Source organism: Myodes glareolus, chromosome 14, assembly GCF_982192425.1.
Source record: "Myodes glareolus chromosome 14, mMyoGla1.1, whole genome shotgun sequence".
In the NCBI taxonomy this organism is placed as follows: Eukaryota; Metazoa; Chordata; class Mammalia; order Rodentia; family Cricetidae; genus Myodes; species Myodes glareolus.
Window position 1 is genome coordinate 7,003,577 of NC_142039.1, and position 14,453 is coordinate 7,018,029.

Below are 14,453 nucleotides of genomic sequence, written 5' to 3' on the forward strand. Positions count from 1 at the left end.
AATCAAGAAAGCCCCAAAAACCCCCTTCTGACGAATGAGTACGCAAACTTGTATCCAGGTCTATGGTCTGTTAGCCAAACCCCAAGAAGCCCTGGAGAAAAGTAAGGCTGCAAATGAAGTCCAGACAACCACACTGTCAATCAGTTTATTAGGAACTCATCCTTAGCTACTCCGAGCTTTCGGAGAAGCACCGCTGTATACGTGCACGTGGCTACACGTTACTCAGAATGCCCTCAAAGCTGAGACCCGGAGGCAATACTTACATGCTCTTTGACTAGGAAGTAGTTAGTTACAATGACAAGGTACAAAAAATAATAAGCATGCAGCCCTTTATTTAGTTTTGCAAGGTCTCTGCTTACAGTTCTGTATGTTACATGGCTGTGTTATACAAATACAGTTATTTACAAAACCACTCAAGCTGTGCAAACCGGTCGCTTTTTAAAAATGGATGGGTCGTCCTGTTTCTGCCCACCCCAGCATAGACTCTCAAGCATGCATAGAAATTAACTTTGGTGTGGGAAAACTACTCCGTGTGCTATCACATACAGTGTTTTGATGTCTGTTTATATTTATATATTTACAAAATCTCCTCAGTGTACAGAACCGTACAGCAGTGTATGTTTTAAAATCCACAATGTAATAGTCTGGGTACCCAGGTCTTGGGAAACATAAAAAGGGGCTAAGATACTGCAACAAAAAATACTAAAGAATAATAATATATTTCTTAAAGGAAAAAAGGAAGGAGAAAATAAAAAGAAGGCAAAAAAAAGAAAGCAAACCTGCTTGGGCTAGCAAGTTGTCATCCATCCTTCCGATGGCAGTGCAAGAGTTTGCTGAATGTCATCATACGGGCTGTGCAGAGGCGCACTGGCTTAGAGTCTAGCATGCTACTTTCAAATGTACAATGCTGTAGTATCAAAAATGTTTTGGCAAAAAAGATCTTGAAAGGAACCATGAAGCTTTTGACAAAAATAGAAATCTGTAATAAAGCTAAATAACACTAAAATAAAAGAAAATATCATAATATATGCTTTACAATTTATATAGTCACACTTGTGTCTCTCTCTGTTCACCTCTAGTCTCCGTAATGAAAAATATTTTTATACAAAACATACTAAAACTCTGGAATCATACATGTTTTACATGCGTAGTACAGCTCGTCTCACGGTCTCCTCGCTCTCTTTGTTAATAGCACATGCTTTCTTCATTTAGTAGGTACTGAATCTAGACAGTCATCACTATGTAATTACAACAGCAACAGAGTGGGACAAACAAGCTTGACTGCAACCTAGGAACTAACTCAGTGTTTAGCACACACTTCGCATGAAGCCTTGGACAGTACGGCAATATGGTACATTCTCTTGTGGAAACAGCTGTTCCAGACTGCTAAGAATTAGAAACAAGGATGTGATTCCACCTCGTGCCTACTAGGATCTGGCCTTTAAGACGTTTCCTTTGCTGTGGACGGGGTGGCTTTGCTTGAACTTCCGTTCTGTGCTTTGTAGCTGGTGAGGCTAGGAGTATGGATGGTCCTGACGCCCCTGGCACCTTGGTTCAGGGAGGTGGGGGAGGCAGGGGAGGGAGGGGATGAGGAGGAGGAAGTAGGGGCAGCTCGGCCATTTTGAGTCTGCAGTGCGAATGAAAGGTGATGGCCTTTACCTGCATGAGGCGGGCTCTGAAACTTCAAGGAGCCATTAGAGACAGAAGGGATGAGGGAGGCGGAGTGAGTGGGCCGTCCTGCTTGGGGGCTGAGAGGGGTAGAAGCAATCGATGGTTTAGTAGCAGGTGCACTGGGGAGGTTAGAGCTGTCACCGCTAGCAGAGGGTAGAGAACTGCTTTTCCCAGAGCTGGGAGAAAGGGCTGGAATCTTAGAAGCAGGGAGGGAGGGGGAAGTAGGCTTACAATCCCCACCAGCTTTCTTAGCACTTCCATTAGCCTGCAAACAAAGATGGCGGGAGACACGCGGTCAGAAAGCTGGCAACACCATCAACACACAGGGCCTGGCAACACAGCCCTTCAGAGAATCATTCAGCACAAGAAACACAAGGAACAGTCGTGGCCTGAGCTACGTTTTGTGCTTGTCTGGACCTGGCAGAAACAACCCCATGCACATAGCGAAGAAGGAATGGAAGCAGCAGGAAGGGAGACCACACATCACACATTCCGCAGGCATCCGCGGTGCTGGTGCCGGTTGTCCATGCATGGGGATTGGGGTTGGGGTGGGGCGTGTGAATGTGCTTTTAATGTGGGGGTGTTAATGTGACTTTAAAGCCGTCAACACCGATGTTAGTAGTGGTGACTTAAGAGCAGATCATGACAGGTTGGTTTGTCTCTGCTTCCCAAGAGGTTTTGATAAGCACTACATTCACCAAAGAAACCGCCACTGGCCTGGCACCATGTGTTAACAGTTAAGGCCTGGAGTCACAGAGGAAAAGACGTTTTATTGTAGGCATGCAAGAGTGTGGTGAAAAGTTTAACACAGTTCTCTTCAGACTTTTCTCATGCCCCCAGATCCAGAATGTCTACGTAAATGATATCTCACAAAGAAAACACAGTATTTGGTATAAACTAAGTCAGCGACTGGCTTCTTAATTGCAACAGTGTCCATCCAAAATTTGGTTTAAGGTAAAACTACCTGACGATATTGGCGGGGATCCTGCAGTTTGGACTGTTTGCTGGTTTTATCCAGGCTTCCGGGTCTGTTCTTAGAACTCATGGGGACTGGCATCCGGCTTGTCTGGGGGGTGGTGCTGGAGCCCTGTGGAAGGACCGGTGAGGGAGGGGAGACAAAGAGAAGAAGGTGAGCAGATTGTTGCTGAGGCTGCCCCTCTAGGTGCAGAGAAGGTCAAGGGAAAGCTAGCGCCCTACATGCAGGACAGACCCAGAAGACACCAACTGGGTTAATCAGAAGAATCAAACAGAATCAACAGCTCACTACTGATCAATTGGATTTTAATGTGAGTACCGACAGCACACGGCTGACCCAGCTTCCTGATACGGACCCAACACCAATCAGCAACAGAGGCACAAACAGAATTGATTAGCTGTTAGACACCTAGTTGTTGGTTGTTTTTGGAAGGCGACGGAGAAGGGAGGAAAGATGGGTACATGACGAATAGACAAAAAACGCGAGCCACCTGAAAGGAAGCGATTAAATCACAAGACACCTTTTGCTACTGTGATTATGACAGGCTTAAGAAGCAGCTGCATTTTTCCACTTTCCACAGACCAATATACCTTACGTGAAGCTGAAGATATGGACGTGGGGGGCTCTGGGGCAGGGGGCACTTCATCCAGAACTAGCAAGGCCCGGGGAGAGACCTCTTGGGCTATGTGGGGCGAGCTTGCACCACAATCTCTGTTGGAAGAACATGGGGTATCAACTAGGGCCCGGGGGCTCATTTCGCTGATTGTATTTTCAAGTTGCCTTATGGTCTGCTCCAGGCTGTCCAGCGTTCTGTACGTATTTTTCCTAATTTCATCCGTCCTTGAAGTCGGAGATGTGCCTTCAAGACTGAGTTGCTCTTGTCTCCTGGTCATGGTTTTCAGGGCATCTTCGGGCTGTGACCTGTTGATTTCAAACCTCTTGGCCTCTTTGTGCTGTTTCAAAGTGCCATCCTCTTCCTCTTCCTCATAGACCACCACCTGCAGGGTCTTCTTTCCCGTCTTAGTTCCTGTGCGGATTGCCTGAGTAAGAGCAGCAAGCTGCTTTTTAGGGAATTTGAATTTAAATTTTTTCTTGGGGCTCTCGAACTGGTCGTCAGTCATGTCACACTTGCGTTCCAAGTTTTGAGAATCTTCCGTGCTAAGTTTTCTCTGCTCAGCTTTATGAACTTCCTGCCCTCCTGGAGTCTGTGTCTGTGACATGGAGTGGGGTTGTGACTGTGTCTCTGCCTTCTGTCCCCTCCTACCACTTCCTGAGTCAATCTGCTCAGGAGACGTGTGGGAAGAGGGTGGGACTCCAGTGTCCCCACTTTCCTCCTCTTCCTCCTCCTCTATCTTTTCCTCTGTCATCATTCTCTCTAATTCCTCATCACATTCCTCAAAGATGGTGGAAAGTCTCTTATATGCGGATCGGATGTCCATGGGTTCATCAAAAATGATGATAACTGGCTTCTTGTCCAAGCACACGACTGGCTCTTCACCTTCAGTCCCTTCCTGCTGAGAGGTAGCCTCTTTTCTTGCATCAATATTGACTGTCTGTACATCTTGTCCTTTTTGACTCACAATGTCATGGACCTCCCCACTGGACAGAACCTGGACAGCGGTTTTGGTGATCATGAAGGCGATGTTATCAGTGGCTGGGTGTTCCTCACTGGGAGAACTGGGAGTCGATTCTCCATCTTCGTTAGTGTTTGTATTAGCATGCCTACCCACCTTGGATCTCAGGACAACTTGTCCAAGATCTGTCATGAGAACGTCATGATCTTGTGCTTTGACATCATGAATACTTAATTCTGTTGATCTAGTCAGTGGAGGAATGTGACTCTTCTCTGTATTTTCCTGTCCTTGTTGGCCTGTCTCTTTTACCTTTCCATAACTCGCCTTCTGAGTCTCCGTGTCAGGAACAGCACACTGTAGTCCCGAGACCTTAGGCCCTTGGTGGATTTCACCTTCTAATGAATTCATGCCAGTGAAATTAAAATTGACCTTAGCCACATTTTTCTGGGAATATTCTCTACTGTCTCTGAATACATTCTTATTGGGTGTGGAATTTTCCTCCATGAAGGTGTCACCTCTACTTTCTGGTGTTCTCGATGTGTCTGGCATACTAGCCACCATGGGTCTTTCCCACTTGGGAGGGCCACGAGGTCTCAGAGCCCCTGCGGTAACCTGAGAGGCAAAGCGGAGAAAGGAAACCACACACATTAATCAGAAAGGGTCTGCAGGGTAGGTGATCAAACTGCAAGGCATCAGCTGGAACCCAGAGGCGGCAGACTCACCTTTTGAGATTCCACTTGGGGGCCATTTTCACATTCAACATCAGATTTTCGTACATCTTCGTGGAAAAATTCCAAATTCTGGTAGAATAGTGTAGGACATGTTACTCCACAAAACCACATGCGCCCACAGTGGACAATCACTATTGTTTAATTATGTTTCCAAACATGCGTGTGGCCCAAGCACATGTGTTACACACCAACCCGAACCCTACAGCTCTGTTTACCTGGGACTGCTTTGTTCTCCAACCTTCAAAACTGCCCTGTGCTTGCACAGATGAAAGTCTCCATTAGAGGAACATTCAAGGATTTCCAGTTTTGTGGGGGAGCAGGTAAGAGAATAAATGCAGCCATTACCAACTCTCTTTTTAACTCCTCCTTGTCTGTGACCTTAGCAGAGTCTAGTACCAGAATTGTAGGAAGCACACTGGGAGGTGTGGGCCAAGCAGAGACTAGGATTCTAAGATACAACTGCCTCTTAATGACGTGACTTTGGATACATCCTTTGTTTCACGTCTCCACACTTCAGGTTTTGGTTTTGCTATGCCTATAAACTGAGAAACAAGAGCAGGGTTTTAAAAATGTTCCATCCAACTCTTGTATGGAAACCATCCCATAAGGAGTTCTGTTTGAGTTGGTTGTCATACTCTGGGCTAAAAGAAATTTTCTTCCACGCTCCAGTGACAGATTGAAAATGTCTTTGTAGGTTATTACTATATTCAGATAACCTTCAAATTAATAGCAGCCACTATGATTACATCTAAATTTGCGGTGATAATACTCCATAGTTTGCAGCCATGTAGTCCTCAATGACAGGGACATGTCCTGACAATTGAGTCATGGAGTGATTATGTTGTGCAAACATTTCAGTGTATCCTTACACTCACCAGATGTGTAGGCTACCATTGTGTGTGGCCTCAGGATGCTCTTGACAGATTCAACAAACTAGCACATAAAGCTGCTGCCCATGTAGCACAGGTTATTGTGTTATGGTGACTTCTGGCTTTCACATAACTAGAAGTCTACGCTAAGACACTGATAAAGAGTACAGGGCATTACATATGCCGGTGACAGCTTTCACTATCCTTTTCCCATCAGGCAGGACAGGCAACTGTCTCTTTCATACGTCAGCCTCAAGTAGACCTGTTTAGAGCACCATAAACCATCTCAATACAACTGTGTGATGCAGATGATTGACACCAGTTATGACTTCATTGGATCACCACGGTAGACATGATCCATTGCTCACCAAAACATTATGCTACATGGTGCATGATCATAATCGGGGGGGAAAAAAACTAGTGCAGGCATCTGAGGCCAAGATAGTAGCTGTGATGTCACAGTCAGTTTTTATTCTCTGCATTTTATGATGCAGCCTTTATTCTCTCTATTTTAAGATGTAAAGATGTTCATGGGGGGGCAGTCTCGCTAAGATCCAGGACTGAAGGACCCAACAGCAGTGAGAGTCCAGGTAATCAGAGCATTTCATCTCAGGGCATTGTGTTCTCCTAGCCTGATTGGAAGAATATCCCCAGACCCTGTGTATCCCTAATAGTAGGATCTGCTCTCCTCTCAGGGTGCTGCTGCTGGCCCTTCTAGCTGTAGAATACCAAGAGGCAGTGATGTCTGTTACAAGGTGAAATACAATCCCAGGGATGGCCGTTTGTTTAAAGCGCTGACAATCTCACAAAGCACAGGAACCCAGGCTGTGTCACAGCTAGCACTACCGCTCTGGTTCCGAGTGGAAGGAATAGTCACACGCGCTCAAGGGATAACACGAACAATACAAACAACAAAGTCAGCATTATCCACATGGAACGCCATCAAAGACAAAGACCGAGGTGCACCCGCCGCCAGTCACCGCCAGTTTACGTTTCTGCTCCCCATGGGGGTCCCCAGACTGGGCAGTACTGCTGCTGCAATAGAATGCATGTTCTTCTGTGGGATTTTAAATTCAGATTATAAAGCAACTAACGTAGCACATAAAAGATTTTAAGAAGAATATTAATGACGATCCAGCCCAACCTTTCAGTTCCAAACATGGAGTTAGTATATTTCACTAGCATCCAAGTAAAAGTTTACTCCCCATAGGACAGGACTGGGTATGTGAGAGCTCAAGTCCCCTGCCATTCCCATTTACTGGGGGTGGGAGAGGAGGGGAGAGGGGTGGGGCTGGCATCTGCTATGTCTACTGCTAAATATTTCCGGTCTCGCTCTGTAATGTGTATACTTGAATACAGTTTAGCCGTGGGACTACTCCAGAGCAAAAGGTAGCTGAGTTGAAGACTAGTTCAGATTTCACACAGATAACTGTATTTTATCAATGGGCTAGAAAAAAAAAAAAAAAGGAAAAGATTCATCAGAGCAAGCGCTTGAACTTCAGGGAAACTTGATCATAGTTGTCCTGGAAATTGACAGTGACTTCTCAGGCATGGATGGTCACGATTTTGCATGAAAGGCAACCACCCTCTTTTGGATTTGCTTATAAGCCCCAGGATTTGTACAGCCGAGATGGCTGGGGAAGCAGAAGAGAGACCCAGTCACGAGGAAGCCATGTAAATGTGAAGGACCAGGCTGGAGCTTCATGAGGGTGGGGAGAAAACAAAGGACAAAGACATTTAAGTTATGGAAGGGCAGGCGGGTGGGCCACAGAGAGGTTAATAATGACAGAAACTGGGGGGTAAGTCTGGGAGTTCTGGCTATTACAAAGTGATTCACCTATTGAGTTTAATGATCCAAAATGAGTGCCTGACCTACAAACAAAACAGTGTTGGCAACTCAACAATGACTGCTGGCGTTCCCATAGCAACTTGCTTCCAATCAGAGCTATCAACAGGTATGGACTTCAAATTTCAAATTCAAGCAGGAACTGCAGGCAATATCAGAGCCAATTAGAAAAGTCTGTAATGAGACTGTGGTTATCAGGAGTCCTTTGGGAGGTATGAAGTTTCTAATTAGTGTTCTAGAATGGTCACATTGGTCCAAACACAACATGCCAGGCCCTGCCAGGGGCCTTCTACAAGTTAGTAGTAATAAAGCCATATGGGAAAATTCCATACGCTGAATGAACAAGCAACCTATTTCTGGGGTGATATCATGGGTTTAGTGTTCTGTGTGAGACAGCTTTGCCTGTCATTGTCTAACAACCTCCAGGTGTGTAAGACATTCTCTGCCTGCTGACGGTTTCATCTGTCTACTGGCAGATCACTTCACCCTAGGGCTCTGTGACGGCTCTGTGACGGCGGCAGGCCAGAGCTGAGCAGGTTCCTTGAGGACTTAGATTTTTCCCTCTGTGGTCTGATACTTTACCTCACTGAGTCTGCCTATATAAGAGCTAAGGAATCCACGCGGGGTAGGTAGTAGGCCGCCTTGCAGCTTTTCTCTTACTATTGTTTCTCTTTATTGAAAATCAAGTAGTGTCCCTGATTCCGGAAATGTAAGTTTTCTGGTGGGAAATGTTAGGACTTGAGTTGGTTCGACTTTTTGTCCTTAATTAACATGAGATGTCTCTGAATCCCAAACCACAGGTGCTCTGGCTTCAGCTTCACACACTGTAGCTCTGGCCTCGGTGCCACCAGCGCTCTCTTCAGCATGGATGATGCTTTGCTACACAACCTGGATGCCTCTTCGAATTCACAAGTATATTATTTTAGCAATAAAACTACACTTACTCGTTTTAAAAAATAGACCTCAAAACTGGCAATAATTTGTAAGGATCCTGTTTGGCATACTTCAGTGTGTGTACAGGTATGCTTCTGTGATTCTAAACTTTCATGAGATAGGTTGAAAATGAGAAAAAATTGCATTTACTTAGTTATTATTTCTGGTTTTTGTTGTTGTCATTGTTTCTAACGAGCTGAACCGAAACTCTCGGAAGGTATACATTCTCTATTTTGGGACGCTATCGTCTTGCTTTTGCAAATGCTACTGTGTGGTGCTCACAGAGAACAATTCTGACTTTGGAAACATTTGGAAAAATAGAGATATTTCTAATCTCACTGTAAACCTGTTTCTCTGTTAGTTCCAAAAGACAAGGGAGAGAGAGCAAAACAGGAAGGCCACGTGCGGGAGGTCAAGGGCAAGAGTGCGTGTTAGTAGCAGAGCAGGGCAGAGCTGTCTGACTGTGTGGTAAGTTCACAGCTGCCACGTGTTACCTTCTTCTCCTTGGGTGGGACTGTGGCGCCTGGCCTAGTGTCTTTAAGGTGGCTGTCAGCTCGGGACTGCTCAGCATGACTGTTTGGATTTACACCCATAAAGGAACACTTCTGGAATGCCTAAGGAATTAAAATACTGAGGTTAACAGGGATCCAGGTGTATGGAGCAGAAAAGAGGCAGGAATCCAAAGACACGGGGTCCCCAACCCTGGTCCTGCATGCAGGTTCCTGCTAGGAGCCACCTTCCTGAAATCCTGTATTGCAGAAGTCCTCAAGTTGGCCCCTGGCTGAGCACTACACAAAAAATTTCCTTGTAAAGATGAAATGGACAGAGCTCTAAAAACTATTAATACACTTGGGCTGGAGGTAGAGGTGCATGCTTGCAGGCATGAAACTCGCCTCAGGATCTAGCATCAAGGAGGGAAAAAGGCTCTCAGGTGCACTTGTGTCATTTTTTGTTTTGACCTTTTTATGTTGGCAAATATATGAACAAATCAAGAAAAGATGAAAAGATCTTTATGGTCTTCATTTCTTATCAGCTTTATTGACATGATAGGAAGAAAAACTCACGAGACATTTTAAACTTAGAAAGAAAGAATGCACACCTGTTCATCTCTGAACCAGTCGCAGATCCCACCCTCGCTGTGGCTCCTTTTCAAGCAGTGAATGCCCTTAGCACCATGTGAACGGCCAAGGAGCTGCCAAGCTCTGGACATTGGAGTGGGGCCAGCAGCTGGCTCATGTGAACAGGGCCAGAGAGACTAGTTCATAAATAAAGAGCAGACGTACTGCTTCTCTCTGTCGGGTGACAGGGTTGGGGACATCGGGAGACCCTCTTGGCACCGTGACCGTGCAGTCCACTGCTGCTTGGCCTCAGCTAAGCATGGCTGTGCAGCAGCAGCCAGCACAACCGAGCGCCAGCGCTGCCGGCTCACTCAAGAGAACCAGTAAATAAGAGTCTGGGCTGTAGGGCATTTTCCACACAAATGCTATAGTCGTTCTCATGTGCAGTTAGCATGAAAAAAAAACTTATTGAAGTAAATAATCTTAAATAATTGCAGCCTAGTATTCTCTCTATGTCAAATGTTGACATCTGGAAACACCTCAGTAGATAGAAAGAAGAATTTGTGACTTTGCCAAGTGAACATTCTAGCATCTGTCCTAACATCAGGACATAGCTGACTGACAACGGGGACCCTCTTCTGCTTTCAATGCTTGTCTGTCTCTCTGTTGTGGTCATCTTTGCCCTCCATGCTACCCGTTCCTTAGACAGTGAGTCCTGGCTTGTCCCAGATACGCCTGACTTGTCTACAGGCTGCCAATCGAAACCGTGTCCTTTGAGCTGTTAGAAGTTATATTTCCAAGCCTGAATTTTTCTTCTGAAGCTGGGCCACCTGAACACAGGGTTCTATTTAATGAAAACTACCCTTAGAGGGACTGAAGAGTCTCCTTGTCATGCCAGGGGTCTGACTCAGGAGCACACATAGGCAAACTAGCTGGACCGACAGAGCTAGAGAATTTCAGTCTCTATTATTACTAGCCACTGACAGCAAGCCAGATATCAGATACACTACTCCCTGGGAAGGGATCGTCACAGAAGACACTGAAGACCTAGGACTCTAAATGAGGGAAGGTCATCTCAGATGGTAGCTAGAAGTATCAATGACAAATATCTGATTTCTATTGGAGTGTTAACATTGTAATATTCAAAAGTCTAATGGTTACTAACTATAAATCTGTTTCTTGTCAGGAAGTTTCTGGCCACTGTAAGAACGCATGGAGTCTGCTTGGTGGAGGGCTTGACCCAGGACAATCTGTGAGCTTGGGTGAGTAGTCAAAGGGTTCACCACCCAACGGAACACTCTGGAGTTCCACTTTCCTTACAAGGAGCTCAGTTTGGCAGCTATTACCATGAATATGATGAAAACCAGAGCAGACGCAGTATCACTAAACTGACATGGTATAAAGTTTTCTCCATTCCACATGAGGAAGTTAGACTCCCTGGGCTGCACCAGCCACATGGGCGGTGAGAAGATGACATGTTTTGGAGCCCCACACAGGATTCATTCAGTCTCGCAGAAGCAAGAATGTCCGTAAAAAGTGTGAGTCAAAAAAAAAAATCCAGAATTTGGTCCAGGAATTAGGTATGTATCTAATGAGGTGAGTTCCCAGGACATGCTTGTAGGGAAGAGTCACATTCATGACAGGGACACGGGGTGGCCTTGGGTATAGACCCTGTGATCTATTCTCAGTCCTGGCAGAGAACCGTGCCAGTAGATATTTAAAAAAAAAAAAGAAAGAAAGAAAAAACAGAAAAACAGAAACAAAACCAAAAACCCCAATAAAATACTCTCAATAGGCCAAGGAAAATAGAAAAAAAATAGAATATTCCTATCACTTAAAGCTAAGGAGTTCTGCAACTGATTTTTCTATGTAAACTTTACAGAATTACTTTGGAAATGGTCTCTATCTACATATCTTCCTGGTGCCCAGAGAGGTGGCTGGCTCTCAGTTTGGAAAAATGGAGGCCAGGACTAAAAGACACAATTAGCATATGCTAGCTCCAGCGCCCTTTACCAGCCCCGTCAGTTAACAAACCTGTGGGCTCCAAGGCTCGGGAAGCCCAGATGAGAACCCAGAGAGCCAACGCCAGGAGTCACCTCAGCTACCTACCTGGAGTTCTGCCATGATTTTCTCTCCTTCTTCTTCTTCTTCCTCTTCATCCTTGGAGGAAGAGGCCGGGACTGGTGGCGGGGATGGGGCCCAGGCTGAGGCTGGCTCCTCTGCGGGACATTTTGTAGCTCTAGACTGTGGGGCCGGCCCAGGGTCTTCACTGCTCACCTATAGGGGATTCAAACCACAGACACTGGTGTAAGACCCTCAGGCCAGACTACGTGGATTCTTGATGCCTCTTTAGCTCTGGTTCTTCCAGCCAAAAAGCTGCCTGATTTCCTTGCATTTAGCTTGGGTTTGTTTACATAAGTTGTCACATTGGTGAATGGTTTGAAGAATTATAAAATCGCAAATTCCCCACATTTATAAAAGGCCCTCCTCACATTGCATTTCCAATTCCAATTGGAAATTGTCCTTTTTCATTTACTACAAGGGCCAAGGCTTTCCAAGTGTAAGCTAAGCTCTCTTTAGCACCTTTTTATGCTGATACCTTCAGCTACGACGGCTGATCTATTACCTAGGTAAGACTGTCTCTCTTCCCACCCCACTTCAGGCTAATGATGCCCCACAAGGGAAAGTAGCTGGCGATCTGCGTTCATATCGTCCCACTAAAGTCACATCAGCCTAGCACCCACGGTGCCCAGGCTCGGCCAATAGCATCGGCCGACAATCTCCATCTGGGGCACATTCAGAGTTCTGGGTGAGCTGAATCACTACTCATTTATTTTTAATGTTCGGACAGATAGAACTGTCCGCACCTAGAAACCAGTTTGCCAGGACTCAACCCATCAGACCTTAGACACCGTCTCCTTTCTGCTGGTGTAGACCACATCGCCGGACCTTGTGGTGGTGAGTCCTGACCCAGGAAGGTAACTTCTTCGCGGGGGTGGGGGTGGAGGAGGGGGTGACTTTCCCCCTAGCTTGTCCAATTCCTGCTCCGAATTTGGAGAATCTTCTGGAAAAGAGTATGTCATTTCAAAGATAATCTCTTTTGAAGATGCATCTGGTTGGTGTATACAAACACAATACAATTTGACTTAAAACTCTCTATTCTCGTCATAGACCAATGATTAAAGGGACAACCTTCACAACAAACTGAACTGAGCTCCCTTTTTGCTAACTCAGTTCTCTCATCTCTTACATAGTACATACAACATACTACAACAGAAGGCCTTCCATTGGGGTGTTCTGGGGTGAAATGATATATAAACATATAGACAATCATTAGCTCATTGTGAATGCAATGCAAACTAGTAGATTTACTATTAAGTGAATTTCTTGGTACACATAAAAGCTGAGGGGCACTGGAAAAGTGAAAAAAAAAGGGGAAACTAAAGTTAAGTCCCAAACCCTTTGCCAGGCTTCAAAGCCTACAGTTCTAGCCTGAAACAGTAATAATAAGAATTCACGAGTTGGAGAGATAGCTCAGTGGTTAAGAGCACTGCCTGCTCTTCCAAAGGTCCTGAGTTCGATTCCCAGCAACCACATGGTGGCTCACAACCATCTGTAATGAGATCTGGTGCCCTGTTCTGGCCTGTAGGCATACATGTAGACGGAATACTGAGAATACTGTATACATAATAAATAAATCTTTAAAAAAATTTATAAAAAAAAAAGAATTCACATAGCTATGGGGATAGACTCTAGCTAAAGATGGGAGAGGTACAGAGGAAATGGGGACAAAGAATCAAGACAAAGGAAAAGTGGATCTCTGGGGAGAAGGGTCATGGTGAAGGGTTAGGAAAGATGCCTTGCTGGCAATGCGGGGACACAGTATTAGAAATCAGAGTTAACAGCAATGCTAGCGGACATGGGTATCGCTCAGCGCTACCTCCTGTTCAGGAAAGCCATTTCTCACTCAAAGGTTAATTTAACAGCCTGGCTTCTGCCCTTTCTCTGCCTGAGACCCACAGGCTCACCAAATCAAAACCCATAACTGGTTTCTGGAGTTTTCTCTTATTCTCTCTATGGACTTGGCCTGGACTCCAAGGGGTATATTTTGCTTTTCTGGGAATCTGAGACTTGTTTTGAGCAGATTCTTCAGTTTCTGCTTTGAGTTGTAATGAAAACCTGGGCAAGTCATAGGGACAAAAACAAAGTTAGTTTCTAAAGGGGTGTAGTTTCAAGGCTGCCCATGATTTAGGTGGACCCTGCCCAGCTGGGAGGGCTGCCTTGACTTAGAGCATCCATCCAGGGTTTGCAAGGCTGAAAGTAGAGGCTGTCTTCTCATTGCTCTGAGGGTAGACCCCTTTCTTGACCAAACTTTAGTCAAGTTCCTTCAGCCTCCTTCTTCACTGGACCCTGGCCTGGCTGCTGAGCCTAGTTCTAGCAGACGGTCCTACTGTCGGCTCAGCAAGGATCTCCCCAGGCCTGATACTTCTCTCTTGTTTACTTCAGGATCGAAAATGAAATGAAATTTGTGCCCTGGCAATGCTGAAGCATGCATGGGCAGCCCGTCTATGGCGGTTCTGTTGCGCTTGTCCATATTGTGTTTCATTGTCTAAGTTGATGAGGACGATTGACCAGGTCTCTTCCTCAAGAGGGCACCAGATGACGTTACAGATGGTTGTGAGCCACCATGTGGTTGCTGGGAATTGAACTCAGGACCTTTGGAAGAGTAGGCAGTGCTCTTAACCACTGAGCCATCTCTCCAGCCCAGTTTACTGCAAGACTCTTGAACAAATCT

General features: G+C 45.5%; 1 protein-coding gene across 20 annotated transcripts in view; it reads right to left on the bottom strand.

Annotated features, from left to right (window-relative positions):
- Nucleotides 1–312: 312 nt before the first annotated feature.
- Nucleotides 313–14,453, bottom strand: part of Kiaa1217 (KIAA1217 ortholog) — a 789,856-nt gene continuing 775,715 nt past the window's right edge. For 13 of the 20 annotated variants that reach the window (XM_085699015.2, XM_085699014.2, XM_087896327.1 and 10 more), the window contains 7 exons: nt 12,562–12,722; nt 11,768–11,935; nt 9,095–9,214; nt 4,944–5,021; nt 3,238–4,833; nt 2,636–2,758; nt 313–1,936 (listed from right to left, as the gene is read on the bottom strand). In XM_085699015.2, the coding sequence (XP_085555141.2) occupies nt 1,442–1,936; nt 2,636–2,758; nt 3,238–4,833; nt 4,944–5,021; nt 9,095–9,214; nt 11,768–11,935; nt 12,562–12,722 (2,741 nt within the window). In that variant the 3' untranslated portion in view covers nt 313–1,441. Of the gene's footprint in view, nt 1,937–2,421; nt 2,759–3,237; nt 4,834–4,943; nt 5,022–9,094; nt 9,215–11,767; nt 11,936–12,561; nt 12,723–14,453 lie in introns of those variants that run through there. The other 7 variants (XM_085699012.2, XM_048460707.3, XM_085699020.2 and 4 more) reach the window with 5 other exon arrangements.